Genomic DNA, 15,382 nt, shown 5'->3' on the forward strand with positions numbered 1-15,382 from the left:
TAATACTAATCATAACTGACAAACTAAAAAAAAAAATCACACACAAAAAAATCTCATAACGTTTTAAGAAAGTTTACATACTTGTGTTGGGCCGCTTTCAAAGCCGTCCTGTGCCACATGCAGCCTGTGGGCCATGGGTTGGACAAGCTTGCCTTACACCATTTAATTTTGACAAAATTAGGTCTTGTCTTCTGAACTATACCACAGTTCCTTCACAGAAGGAACGCATCTTCTAGCTTTTTGTGCCTTCTGAAATGTTCAGCGTATGTGTTAGGCACGCCATAAACATCTACTGATTTATAATGAAAAACCAAGTCAGAGCAGCTATTAAAAATTCTATGAGGTCTCTACAGTGACAGTGTATGCTTCTGGAACAGACTTACACGGTATCCAAACTTGCTGTCTCATACCTGATGACACTGTCGATACAGTTGATCTGTTGATAGGATGGGCTGTGCTCATCGTTCCTCAAATCCTCACAGGGCTCAGTGTACACACTATTATTTTTCAGTGTTTGGTGGAAGGAAGTAAAGGTTTTACATTCACCTGAAACAGAATAAAGGGATGTGCAATTAAAAGTACCCAGCATGTAATTAAGAACATATACTTTCTTACCAAAATTAAATCATGGCACTTTATCATGTATATATCAATAGAATATTATGCAGCTATTAAAAATGAGTGCAGATCTAAAATGCACTAATAGAAAGATATCCACAACACATAATGTGAATAAAATAAGGTGCAGAGCACATTACACATAGAATGGCTACAATTGTATTTAGAAAAATGAGGAATGAAACAAAAATTTCCGAAAAAGATTATCAAGGAATGAAACCATAGGTTTCAGGTTGATGGGGAACTTTCCAATGTTAAGCTGACGCTGCCTGTACAACTGATCAACCCTGGCAATCACTAAGGGCGGAATGTGGGAAGACCTGTGCGTCTTACGTGATGCTGTGTGAAGTACACAGCATCTCCCACATGGAGCCTGTGTCCAACAGAACTTTCTGTGATGACTAATGGATTCTTTTTGCTGACTAGTATTATATGTGCTAACGTACCTATTAAGCGCTTGGAATATGGCTAGAGCAACTGAGAAACTAAATGTTAATTGTATTACATTTAATTATATTGAATTTGAATTTAAATTGCCAAATGTGGCAAGTGGCCACCATTGTAGATATAGTAGTATAGAGAGAAGAAAAAACCTCCAGGCTTAAGCACTAAAAACTTCCTATAAAGGACAATGAGCCAATTAAAGAGACTGAAAAAGGGCAGCTGGAAAGATAACAGAAAATCCTGCAAGGTTTGGCCTCACAGCGACCAAGAATGAAAACTTTCTCAAGGAAGGAGTAACTAATTATGTCATGTACTACTGAGAAGTTTTGTAGAAGTGTTAGACGCTGGTCATTTTTAGCTGGCTTGGAAGAGGCTTTTCAATTTTCAGGGGATATTATGGAAAAATGACTGTATTACCTTTCATTCATTAATGATTTTTAACTTTTAATTTTGAAATAATTTTAGACTTGAAGAGTTGCAAAAATAGTACAATAGAGTTCCTATATGCCCATCACCCAGCTTCCACTAATGTTACCGTGGTCTACAACCATAATAAAATGACCTGAACTAGGAAATGAACAGGGGTACCATTCTACTAACTGGAAAACAGACCCTCTTTGGATTTTATCAGTTTACCACTCAATGTTGTTTTTCCGTTCAGGGTCAGAACTTTAGAGGGATGGCCTTCGATTTGAGTTTCTCTGATGTCTTCTCATGATTAGATCGAGGCTATGCATTTGGGGAAAGAATGCAGCGGAGGTGCAGTGTCCTTCCTCGTGCATCATCCCAGGGTACATGATGTCAATATGTTTTGTTACCTTGTTCGCTGGTTAACATGGTGTCTCTCAGGTTTGTTTGTCCTGTGTAAAGTTACTATTTTACAATGTAATAAACAAATAATATGTTTTGGAGGAATACTTTGAGATCACGCAAGTATTCTGTTTCTTTTAAACTTCTCAAAGTTTAAGTTCCCCATTAACCTTTCACCTCTAGTTTCACTCCTTGATAATCTTTGCCCGAACCATCTGTTTTATTCTTTATTTGGTATAGTATACTAACCTGTGTCTATCCAACCCTCTGTATATTAAACAAAAGGGGCATGAGTCCACACGGAAACTGTTTGTGCCAATCCAGCACCATGAAGTTCCTTCCCTTCCGCTTTGTGTGGCTTTCCTCTGATAGTAAGGAGTCTGGTTATCGTTATCTATAGCAGCTTCCGCAATTTGTTCAACCCTAGTATAAAGTCGCTTTAGAATTGCTAACCTGTACTCTGGTGGGAAACGAATACACCAACTTGAGTGTAGTGTTTGTGCACATTCATAATTTTGTATTTAGCCCTCGGAGATCCAGTTGAAGCACTGTTTTCCAAAGCTACTGAGCTCCGTTCTTCCCCACCCCTTCCGTGTGTTTAGGCCTGTCATCTGTAATGCAGTTGGACTCAGTTGTCAACGCCTGCATCTCATCTTGGGTTGTCTCTGCATTTTGGGGTGAGATGGAGTGCACCAATCTGCGGGTTTTGGCAAATGCACGGAAAGTTGTGTATCCATCACCACAGTAACCGAAAGAACATTTCCATGGCTTAAATGTCCTTACAGCTGTCCCTCTGTAGTCACCTCCTCCTCTACCCAATCATAGTAAATACTGATCTGTTTTCCAGAGCTAGAGCATTCCAGAAAGAAAGCTTTTCCAGAATGGAATTGTACAATATGTAACCTTTTGGTTCTGCCTTCTTTCACTTAACGAAATGTATTTAAGATTTATATATACAATGGTCTGTGAATCAAGTTCATTTCTCTTCACTGTTAAGTAGCATTTCACTGTGTGGATATACATAGCTTATCCATTCTCCTGCTGAATGACATTTGGGTTGTTTCTGTGTTTGGAGAGTAACAGTGTAATAAATATTCACGTACAGGTTTTTGTGTGACCTTAAGTTTCTATTTCAGTTGGGTAAATCACTAGTAATAGAATTGCTAAGTTACATGGTAAGAGTATGTCTAACTTTATGGGAAACGTCAAACTTTCCCAAAGTGGCCGTACAAGTTGGCATTACCTCCAACAATAGGTGAGTGCTCTGGTCACTCCGTGTCCTTGCCAACACTTGGTACTGTCAGTTTTTTAAAAAAACTTAGCCATTCTCACAGATGTGTGGTGTTATCTCATATGGTTTACATTTTTTTTGTCTAATGACTTAGGTTCAGCATCTTTTCATATGCTATTTGCTGTTTATGTATCTTCTCTGGAAAAATGTTTCTAATTGGGTTGTCTTCTTGAGTTTTGAGCGTTCTTTATATACACTGGATATAACTTCATTATTGTATATATCATTTGCAACTATTTTGTCTTTTCATTGTCTAATCAGTGTCTTTCAGATAAGATTGGGTGCGTTCAGGGTGGTATGGCCATAATTATCAGTCTCTTTCAAAAAGGAGAAGTTTTAAATTTTGATAAAGCCCAACCTGTCCTTCCTTTCTTTTCTTTTGTTCAGTATGGCTAAAGACTTACTAATTTTATTACCCTTTGATTTAACTTAGTTTCTCTTCAATTCCATTGATATATGGTCTTTATTATTTCCTTCTTATTGCTTACTTGAGATACAATTTGTTCTTCTTTCTCTTATTTTTAAGGAGGCAGCTTAGATTACTGAGTCAAGACCATTCTTCTTTTTTCCATATAAACACTCAATGCTGTAAATTTCCCTTTAAGCAGTGTTTTAGGTATATCCCACATATTTTATGTTCTCTTTTCATTATGTTCAATTCAATTTTTTTTTTTTTTTTGAGATGGAGTCTCGCTCTGTCACCCAGGCTGGAGTGCAGTGGCGGGATCTTGGCTCACTGCAAGTTCCGCCTCCTGGGTTCATGCAATTCTCCTGCCTCAGCCTCCTGAGTAGCTGGGACTACAGGCGTGTGCCACCACGCCTGGCTGATTTTTTTTTTTTTTTGTATTTTTAGTAGAGACAGAGTTTCACCGTGTTAGCCAGGATGGTCTCGATCTCCTTACCTCGTGATCTGCCCACCTCGGCCCCCAAAAGAACTGGCATTACAGGCGTGAGCCACTGCGCCCGGCCCAAAATGTTTTTATTTCCCTTGAAACTTCCTCCCTGACCTGTGGATTATTTATAAGTATGAAGTTATTTAATTTCTGAACATTTGAGGATTTTCTAGATACTTCTGTTACTGGTTTCTAGTTTAATCCATTATGGTTAGAGAATAAACAGCTCTGATATTAGATACATAAACATGTAAGACTGTTCTATGTTCTTAAGGAATCAGCTCCTTTATCTGTTATACAGTCTCTCTTTCTAACTCTGCTAACACTCCTTGTTCTGAAGTTTACTTTGTGTAATAATCCAGCTTCCCACTTTCTTTTGTGTTAGCACGGTATATCTTTTCTACTCTTTTGCTTGTAACCTATGTGTATTTTCACAATGGGTTCTTGTAGATAGTATGTAGCTGGATCTTTTCATCCAATTTGACAATTTCAGTCTTGTAAATTAGTGTACTGAGATTATTAATATTGAATATGAATAACTGAATTGAATATGATTCATATCATATTCAGTACATTAGTGACTGTTGATGTTGCTGGATTAAAATATGCCAGCCACTAGCTGTTTTCTATTTGTTCCATTTGCTATTTATTTTTAAGTGTATTTTTAGAGATGATGTATGGCTACGTTGCCCAGGCTGGACTTGAACTCCTGGGCTCAAGTGATCCTCTCACCTCAGTGTTCTTAGTAGCTGGCACATGGCACCACTCCCAGCTTCAGTCCATTTGGTTTCTGACCACCATTTTGGGTTAAGTGTCTTAAATTCCATTTTACCTCCTCTATTAACTTATTATTTATACTTAAAAAATATTTTCGAATTGTTTTCCCAAAGTTTCCAATATATATTCTTGAGTACTTAGTGTCTACCTCCAAATAATAAAATACTGTTTCAAATACAGTATAAGGACCTAATAACAGTATATTCCCAATACCTTCCTCCCACCCTCTGTAGTATTGTTGTCACAAAGATTACTTTTATATATGCTATAAATCCAGTTTGCTGGTTTTGCTTTAGTCCATTATCTTTATGAGTAATTTTAAAAATTAAAAAATGGAATTTCTTTTATCTTCATTTATTCCCTTTCCAGTGCTTTTCACTTCTTTGTGTAGATCCAAGTTTTTGGTCTGGTAGCATACTCTTTCTGTCTTGAGAAATTCCTTTAGCATTTCTTATGGAATAAGTGTGCTGGAAATCTTTATATCACCTTTATTTTCTTAAAGATCGTTTTCACTAGGTATAGAATTCTGTGCTGACAGTTTCTCTGGTTGAGGATGCTACTCTATTGTCTTTTTAGTGTGCATGGTTTCTGAAGAAATGTCTGTTATAATTCTTATCTTTGTTTCTCTGTATGTAATGTTTTTTTCCTCTGCTTTCAAGATTTTCTTTTTTCCATCAATTTGAATATGATATGCCCAAGTGTTTTGTTTTTGTTCTGTATTTAACTTACTTGATGGTCTTTGGCTCAGCAGAAAATTCCTGACTGTTATTTCTTCAAATATTTCTTCTGAGATTCCAATTACACCTATGTTGGATAGTTTGAGGCTGTCTCCAAATTCTTAGAATGCTCTATTCTGTTTGCTTCATTCTTCTTTCTCTGTTTCAGCTTGAATAATGATTCTTTTCCAGGCTGTGTTGAGTGCTATCAAATGCGTTCCTCATCTCTGGCATTGATGTTACAGATGTTACATTTCCATTTGAGGGTTTCTTTCATGCCCATCTCTATGCTGCGATTACCCACCCAGTCCTGCATGGTGCCCACTTTGTCCACTAGCCTTTAATACATCATTCACAATTATTTTACGTTCCCTGTCAGATACTTCCAACTTCTGTGTCCTCTCTGAATCTTGTTCTGATGATGGTTTTGTCTCTTGGGAGGTTTCTTTTTTCCCTTCTTGCCCATCATATGCTACATAATTTCTTGTTGAGAACTGCGTAACTTGTGTAGGACACAGAGACTGGGCGTGCCTTTCCTTCTTTTAGACCTCTGAATTAATCTATTTTTTAGGCCAGGTTTGAGTATTGTAATGGTTTTACAGCATGTACAACAGCTTTCAAATTCCTCTAGTTATACTTCCTGCCTCAGCTGGTGGCTGGTTTGGTGGATAATTGTTTTGTTTTTTCTCAATATCTGCTCCACTTTCAGCTTTTGGTCTTTCCTTGGCATTGTGCCTTGGAGAGGGTCTGTCTTTTGCAGGTTACTTGACTCAGGCTGTCGGTGCACTGGAGTCCAGTGCTGCATGTTGCTCCCCCCTGCAAATAGGTTTCTCTCCTTAGATTTTACGCCTGCTGGCTGCTCTGTAACCTCAGCATTCTGAAGTCAAGAAAGGTCTTGAACTTGCCTTTCATTTAGATTTTTCTGTTGTTAAGTTTGGGCTGATGCTGTTTCTAGCTCTCTACATCCCTGAGCAGAAACTGGAAGCAATCTCACTCTGAACCTGTTCAACTTATGGGTCATCTTCTCTCACTCAGACATTCCATCACCCTAGACATGGACACTTACTTTTCCCAGATTTCCTCAATGATGTCTCTTGTTGTTGGCCTCTGTACATGTAGCTGAAGGGGCTTTACATATCCCTGTTATTTCTTGCCCTCCCATATTAACTCATACTAACTTTTAAAATCTCTCTTTAAAGCATTATTTGCTCTTATGTTGTAAGAAAGGTAAATATAAATTTTAAACTTAAGTTCCTATAACACACGTAAACAATGATCATGCTTAAACTAAGCATTTTCCTTTTCATTGGTATATATCTCTAGTCAATTTCTAACATTTAAATTATAACATTTTTAAGTTGCATCCTCATGTCTCTCAAGCAAAGAGTATAAAGGTTTCTGTAGCTCTTTAAACTTGTAGGTCTCCAAATGTTAATAAAATCAAGATCTCCGAGAAACATTGGTTCTCCAAAGCTGTGCCAAATGGCAAGAGATCTTCCTTCTTCTCCAAAGTCACATCCTGCGTGTGCCATTAGAGCCAAATGTAAGCATCTATCTAAGGAGTGGGAACATTTCACTTTCTAAAGTAAGCTGCATAAGCACACAGAGTTACCTGCAGCTTCAATTTTTTTTTTTTTTTTTTTTTGAGACGGAGTCTCGCTCTGTCACCCAGGCTGGAGTGCAGTGGCGCGATCTCGGCTCACTGCAAGCTCTGCCTCCCAGGTTCACACCATTCTCCTGCCTCAGCCTCCCGGGTAGCTGGGACTACAGGCGCCCGCCACCACGCCCGGCTAATTTTTTGTATTTTTAGTAGAGACGGGGTTTCACCATGTTGGCCAGGATGGTCTCGATCTCCTGACCTCGTGATCTGCCCACCTCGGCTCCCAAAGTGCTGGGATTACAGGCGTGAGCCACTGCGCCCGGCCACCTGCAGCTTCAATTTTATAAAAAGTCAATGATGGAATATTGCCGTCTACTTAAAGATACAGCCTTCAAAAAAAAAAAAAATAGTACCGATGGCATTACAAGATCCATGGTAGATGATAAGAAACTGAATAATACAGCAAGTGAGAAGGGAAGCTATACTGAGATGAGGACAGAGGTCAGTGTGTGAAACCGTGATACTACCATGAGATCCTAGGCCAGGCAGCTGGGAGCAGGACTAGCAGCACCAGACAATGAGAAAAACATTTAGACACTTTAGCTTTAAAAACCTCCTAAAAGAATTGTCTCTGCTGGGACATGGAATAATAATCTATATAGTAAAAATTGTATTTAAGATAAATTCTTTTGCAGAGGAGAAATGTGGGGGTTTCAAGGGACAATAAAAAAAGCAGCTGTTATTCCTATCTTGTGCCCTTACATGTAACAGCAGAAGAAACCAATGGAATGCTCAACTTCCTATCGAGGTGAAAAGAAAAAAAATGAAAGAACAGGACTTGCTCTATCTGGGGAGTCCTATGGGCTCTACTATGGTTTGAATGTGTGTGTCCCCTGTGATTCCTATGTTGCAACTTAAAACCCAATGTGACAGTGAACAGCCACAGCCTTTAGAAAGTGACAAAGTCATGAGGACTCTGTTCTCATGAATGGGATTTGCAACCTTTCAAAAGGGCTAGAAGGAACTAGCTAAGTCTCTTTCTGCCTTTCTGTCCCTTGTGCCATGTGAGGACACAGCGTTTGTCCCCTTCAAGGAAGTGATGTTCTCTGAGAAGCACAGACCTGGCCCTCACTAGTCACTGAACCTGCCGGTGCCCTGATCTTGGACTTCCTCGCCTCCAAAACTGTAAGAAATAGGTTTCTGTTCTTTATCCATTATCTAGTCACAGGTATTTTGTTACAGCAGTACAAACTAAGAAGGTTCCCAGTGATGTCACCTATGGGAGCAGCAGTTTGACTTTTTGTGGTGTAAATCATGTCAATTCTTGAAGCATATAGCTGTTATCATTATTGACCTTAGAAATTTCACCCCACTGTGTAAAACGTCTACATTTGACAATGATAGAGGTTAGTAACATTTAGTGACCAAAATCCATCACAACTTCCAAATTATATTAACATTCAGGAAGAACAATGAAGGGAAAGTTAGCTAAATTTAAATGTCAATCTAATTTGATTTCTATATTATTGAACTTCCCCTATGCCATACAATGCAACTAGGTTAACTTTTCAATATGATGCCAGTTTTGCTACTGATCCAGCTCTTTTTGAGTGCTCCTTACCTCGTATTTGAGAAAAGTAAATACATGTCAAGAAAAGAGCCAAAGTTTTTCACTGAATTTAGGTCACAAAGATGTTCTGTTTGAAATGACAGAAAGGGATTTTCATTTTAATATACTTTATTATTTAAAATGCATTCTAAAACCCACTCTTTTTGTTTAAAGAAATGCCCATGTAGGGAGGGAAATCTATAATTTGTTGGTATTTACAGAAAAGTTAATTCTTCAGTAAAAGTGAACTGCAACTATTACAAATACATTCTAATACCATTTCCTTTCACAACAGTATTTGCTGCTGCCATTATTATTACTACTATTACTATTATTATTGCTATCTAGGCAAATCAAGAAATATGAAAAGCAGCAACACAGGGTCATGACTTCATGCTCATGAATCACATACGTGATGTCTATGCAGAGTGACAGCCCATGGGAGGAGATCCTTGGGGCTGCCGGCTGACTCACCACCACCATTCGCTGACTCACCACCACCATTCGGTTCTGTGCACGTCCCCGTCACCGGCTTGAATGATGATTTGGTCATTGACTCAATGTAGAGCTGCTGACCCATATTCTTAATTTTGTTCACACTGGCATAGACCTGCTGCAAGGTCATCTTAGGGAAAGGAATAATAAGATATGTTTCAAAAATTATAAAAATGTCCACTAAAAGATACATAAACAAAATACACTTAGCTTCTGTTTCTTTGAAGATATAATGACTGAAGCACAGTAATCGCTTTAATTCAGTTTCCTGCGCCATGCCACAGTATACTGGTACCAACAAATTCTAAATAAATCTGTTCACAATATGCTAATTTTTAGAACACATACAATTAATTCAAATATCACTTTCCACAGGTGATATTTTCTTTTTACAGACCTTTTTTTCCCAAACCAAAATGGATGAGAACATCTATTATCAGATGAGGTCTTCAAGTCAGGAATATATACTAAGATGTCACCACATGCAGAACCGATGTAGTACAGAAAACATGACGCCTGTATAAGAATGTGACATAAGCCCATGCACCTGCTCCGCCTTCGTCTCCTCCACGCAGTGCCCGCTGGCCTCACTGGAGGAGGCGATGCTGACAAGCTGCTCCTGCGACCCGCTGCTCCCCAGGCTCCCGTAGCCACTGGACACGCTCACGTGAACTGGCTGGAAGGACAAAGAGGAACAAGTCCAGAATTGCTGGGTGTTCAAATGCAGCCACCTGAGAGCTCATCTAGAATCATGTAAAAATTAAGATGACAATTCCTGAAATCCTAAATTAGGTGTGTGCAGGTTGGTACTTTCAATGCTGACGCTGACACGAAAGGCACTCCTCTGTCATTTCGGTAGTTCTCAAGGGCGAGGTCTTATGTTCTAGTCTAGGTAGGTATTTCCAGGACAACACATTGTTAAAAAGCCATAGTATAATTAATTTTTTAAAACAGGAAAATAAACTCTAGTTTTTTATGCCCAGTTTAGAATAGAGAGAACAAACTAACTATATATTATACTTTTTCCAAGAACGTGGCAGGTATTTCATGCACCCTAGAGATTTTATGGGAGACATTCTGAAAACCACCGAGGACAGTTACTCTACGTGACACCATTAGTTCTATTTACCACTTATTCATTGAATCTCTTGTAGAAAACACCTTTGGTTATTTCAACACATACATTTTCCCACTTTTACCTTACAATAGTTAAGAGAAACTGAGACCTACCATCCCTCTCCTCCCATCTTTAAAACTGAAATTATTAAAAAAATCCTGAAGCCAAAACCCAAAGGCTGAGCACGCTGGTGCCTTTGGAATGTAATAATTCTCAGTCACATGGTTTGCTGTCTTACAATCGGTTCTTACAAAAATATTCTGTGTAACACAGAATAACGAACAAAGAATAAAATTTAATTTAAAAACGAAAAGAGAAAGACAAAAATTTCTGGAATGTAGAGGGCAAAGATTTGTCTCCCTTTACAGTTTATTTTTGTGAAGTGAATTTACTGAGCATTAAAACAAAACACAATTCAGGGAATTTTGCATTTTTAAAAATCTCACCTTACCTGTAAGAGAAGTTTGTAAATTTGTTCTTGTAATTCTGTTATGTCTTTGTCATTATTGTTCATCTTTTTAATTTTGGTAGCAAAAACATCCTCATTTAGTGGGCTCCTAGAAAATGCCCAGTGAGAGACTGAGTCAAACAATTTAAATGAAGTCGAAAGTGATTTTTAATAGACTATTCCAAGAACAGATCTATGCTTTTACAAAACAATTCTTTGACGCCAAAGAGAAAATATGAGGCTAGAATTCTATTCATGAAGGTACAGAAAATAATAAGAAACAAATGAGACATTAACAGGCCCCTTAAGTTTCTCTAAAGCACTCATCTTTCTGTAATGGTTTCAGTGCTATGTATGTACAAATCTAAAATCAGGAACAAGTAACCTCCTTAGCTACTAAAATATCTTCAGCAAATAACTGGTTTCAAAATTTGACAGTAACTGAGTAACTTACTATAAGAATTTTAAAGACCCCAAGTTTTCCAAACAACATTTAATGTTTATTGCACCTAACACTTAAGCTATCTAATTAAGACGGTTCTGCAACCCACCCTAGTGGTGAAAATGTAGCTATTACAATACCTTCGGTCTTATTTATACTCAAATTTTAGAGCAACTTCAATCTATGACCTGAATACAGTGAATGGCACACATGCCAACAGAGAGGATCACAAAGAAGGGAAGGAACTGATGTTTACTTGGGACCTTCTATGTGACAGGCACTGTACTAGTTTTTTTTGTTTTTTTTTTTTTTGAGATGGAGTCTTGCTCTGTCACCCAGACTGGAGTGCAGTGGCATAATCTTGGCTCACTGCAATCTTTGCCGCCCAGGTTCAGGCGATCCTCCTGCCTCAGCCTCCCAAGTAGCTGGGATTACAGGTGCACGCCACCATGCCCAGCTAATTTTTGTATTTTTAGTAGAGACGGGGTTTCGCCATGTTGGCCAGGCTGGTCTTGGAACTCCTGACCTCAAGTGATCCACCCGCCTTGGCCTCCCAAAGTGCTGGCATTACAGGAGTGTGCCACTGCACCCGGCCTGTACTAGTTTTTGTAACATACAAGAATACCTAACATTTTGAAAATCCTTATTATTCCAAGTGCTTTACACGTATTTTCTCCTTCACCTGATTAAATACCTTTTCTAGGTGGCCTGGCAGGTAAGGGCGAAGCAGGTGTTCACGAAGAGACCAGAGTCTGGGCTCCAGAGTCCACCCTGTGTGCCACCACACTGTACTGCCTGTGGGTACCTTGGTAAAGCAAGTCCCATTCGTGAGGCATACTGAATCAGCTGCATCAGCTCACGGAGTTCTCACAACAACCCAGAAAGTAGGAATTATCCCCGATACACAAAGTCAGGGGATGAGGTACTCTGAGGAACTGGCCCAAGTTCACATAACCGAGAAGCAGCAGTTAGGATTTAAATCCGCCTACGTCTGACCCCCAAGCCTGGGCTGTCCTTTTTCCATTATGCCAGCCTGCCATTTCTCAACTGATACATGCAGCTTAGTTACCTAAAAACTGAAACAGTTTCCCAAAGGCAGAAATTATCAAGAAAATCATAGGATGCTGACAGTGTCATAAAAGCAGTCAGGAATATCTCCACGTGTAGGGACTATTCACTCACCCTGCACGTTCCCATCACAGTGGAACAGCTGCACCAATCGCCTTTCTCTACCTTAGCATCTAGACTGTATCTAGATCAATATCTATCTGCATGGCGTCAGATACACCATATGTCTGTGGCAAGCAGTACCTGAATATATAACCTTATTTCACAACCTGACACGCTATACGGTTTATATAACTGTCTCTTCCTATATCCCACTGCCAGGTAAGTGCCACAGGGTGAGGTATTTTGTCTATTTTGTTCACTCCTGGATCTTCAGTACCTAGAACAGTGTCTGGTCCATAGCAGGCACCCACTACATATTTGCTAAAGGAACAAAAACATGAATGATTGATCTGGGAATAAAAGTACACCTGGTTCCTAATATAAACACATTGTGAGCTTGAAAACCTTTCAGAGGTATTTGGAATTTGTTTTTTGAGTGAAATGGAAATAGAACAGATTGCTTTATGAGATTTATATATTCCTAGTTGTGAAAATTTCTACAAAACTAAATTGTGTATATATGTGTGTGTGTGTATATTTTTTATATATATATATATATATATATATTTTTTTTTTTTTTTTTTTAAGAGACAGGGTCTTGTTCTGTTGCCCAGACTGGAGTGCAGTGGTGCAATTCTGGCTCACTACTGCCTTGAACACCTGGACTCAAGCAACCCTCTTGCCTCAGCCTCCTAAGTAGCTGGGACTACAGGCACGTACCACCATGCCCAACTAATTTTTGTTTTTAAATTTTTTGTAGAGATGGGGTCTTACTATGTTGCCCAGGCCAGTCTTGAACTCCTGGCCTCAAGTGATCCTCCTGCCTCAGCCTCCCAAAGTGCTGGGATTATAAGCAAGAGACACTAAAATGTATTTAAAATCAGTAACTATGTAATGCAAAACTAATTAATCTGCAGGCAACAAGGAGACAGCCTTCATGAAATAGCAACTAAAATGCCATGCAGTATTTATTACATTGCTGTGTATGTGAAGTGAAGTAGGAGTAAGAGAGAAAACTTGGCTGCAGTCTCCACTTCACTCCTCCCGAAGTGATCCCTGGGAAGGCTACTCTAGTTTACTAAGTATGGATTTTACCTGTAAAATGAGAGCTGAGGACATCTGACCTGCCTGCCTGCAGTGCTGCTGGGAAGGACTGAGAGAGATACAGGCAGGGTCCCTTGCTAAACAGTCTCGCAGCCCCCTTCCCATTTCAACTGTCACACTTACCAAACTCTAGTTATATATGACAGTGCCATTTTTATTCACTGTCTCTCCCATTACAGTGTGGGTTTCCTGATGGTAAAGAGAACGTTGTGATTACCATCACATTCTCAAGGCTCGGCACACTGTCTTACACAGAGCTTTAGACTTTATAAATATAATGAATAATTATTATTTTATGAGTAAGATTAATACCTACTAGACCTTAAATCCTTTCCCTCACATAATCTTTGTCGTTAAGATGTAAATACCAGTGTAATTTTTTAAAATACTGAAAACATTCTGAACATTATATGTTGGATAATTTCACATATATTTCATTATATGTTAGGTAATTTCACATATATTTCATCACATATATTTCATCATTTTCTGAACAGAGAGCTTCAGAAATCCAGGCCGTATCTTTAACCCTGACTGGGGCGGGGGAACACAGACCATCAACGAGCCCCAGATGGAAGCCTCATGAAGGCATCTTACTGGCTGCAGTTTCCTACATTCATGCCAAGCAACCATCGGATTTCATGTCCATTTCCCAATAGGTTTCCGTACTTGGGGGGTATGGGGTGGGGAGAAGGGACAAAGTCCTTTCTGAGCAATACCAATGGTAATTACTTGGCAGCTGTATTTCTTAATAATAAAATTCGTTTTCTAACACAAATCAGTCTCATGAGTTAGGGCGGCGAGGAGCCCATTTCTTCCATTAAGTTCTAGACGTGTTCTGCAGAGAGGCCAAACCCTGGAGTAGAAAGAGGTAAGAGCAACCTTGAGACCTCTTCTCACCATGGCTCTGCATCATCTCTACTATAATATTAACAGGTGATCAAATACGTCTTACTAGTAGATCTACTGTGCTGTTTCATGTTCATGTAGACAATGCTGTATAACAAGATACCAAAAAACATAACTTCTCAATCTCAGCATGATACTGGAGTCAAGTAAAATTTCCATGCTTAAAAAAGATAGACATCAAAGGGAAACCTAGAGCCAGGTCAAAAGGCCTAGAGTTCAATTAAAAATGGACCAAAGGGTCGGGCGTGATGGCTCACACCTGTAAGCCCAGCACTTTGGGAGGCCAAGGTGGGCGGATCATTTGAGGTCAGGAGTTCGAGACCAGCCTGGCCAACATGGTAAAACCTGTCTCTATTAAAAATACAAAAAATGAGCTGGGTGTGGTGGCGTGTGCCTGTAATCCCAGCTACTGGACAGGCTGAGGCAGGAGAAACGTTTGAACCCAGGAGGCGGAAGTTGCAGTGAGCCGCGATCAGGCCACTGTACTCCAGCCTGGGTGACAGAGTGAGATCCTGTCTCAAAAAAAAAAAAAAAGGAGTAAAGATTCAAGGGCCTAGGGGTACTGTAGCCTACAAGAAGTCGTGGGCCGGGTTGGTCTCATTCCATTCCACATGATGCTGTTATGTGGACGGGCAACAGCAAGCAAACAAGCTGGTGTCAGCTATGCTGGCAGGAAAAGAAGTATTAAAAAATGGACACAGGCCGGGCGCAGTGGCTCGCACCTTCAAAATTCCAGCACTCTGGGAGGCTGAGGCAGGAGTATGCTTGAGCGCAGGAGTTTGAGACCAGCCTGGGCAACATGGCAAAACCCCATCTCTACAAATATACGAGAATGGGCTGAATGTGTTGGCAGGCACCTGTGGGCCCAGCTACTTGGGAGGCTGAAGTGGGAGGATCACCTGAGCCAGGGGAGGTTGAGGCTGCAGTGAGCTGTGATCG

At 39.6% G+C, this 15,382-nt stretch overlaps 1 protein-coding gene and 1 long non-coding RNA gene across 14 annotated transcripts in view; one reads left to right on the plus strand and one right to left on the minus strand.

The window, feature by feature from the left end:
- The window catches only part of PER3 (period circadian regulator 3), a 60,858-nt gene that overhangs the window by 25,302 nt on the left and 20,174 nt on the right, over positions 1-15,382 (minus strand). For 8 of the 13 annotated variants that reach the window (XM_054557070.2, XM_054557069.2, XM_024231814.3 and 5 more), the window contains exons 11-14: positions 10,822-10,927; positions 9,801-9,929; positions 9,233-9,383; positions 411-546 (exon numbers count right to left, since the gene is read on the minus strand). In XM_054557070.2, the coding sequence (XP_054413045.1) occupies positions 411-546; positions 9,233-9,383; positions 9,801-9,929; positions 10,822-10,927 (522 nt within the window). The remainder of the gene's footprint in view (positions 1-410; positions 547-9,232; positions 9,384-9,800; positions 9,930-10,821; positions 10,928-15,382) is intronic. The other 5 variants (XM_024231853.3, XM_063720206.1, XM_024231829.3 and 2 more) reach the window with 1 other exon arrangement.
- Positions 2,802-14,309, plus strand: LOC129059816 (uncharacterized). The gene is made up of 3 exons (XR_008525898.2): positions 2,802-8,334; positions 9,629-10,045; positions 14,032-14,309. It is a non-coding gene; the product is annotated as an uncharacterized LOC129059816 (long non-coding RNA).

The sequence above is a fragment of the Pongo abelii genome, chromosome 1, assembly GCF_028885655.2.
Source record: "Pongo abelii isolate AG06213 chromosome 1, NHGRI_mPonAbe1-v2.0_pri, whole genome shotgun sequence".
Classification (NCBI taxonomy): Eukaryota; Metazoa; Chordata; class Mammalia; order Primates; family Hominidae; genus Pongo; species Pongo abelii.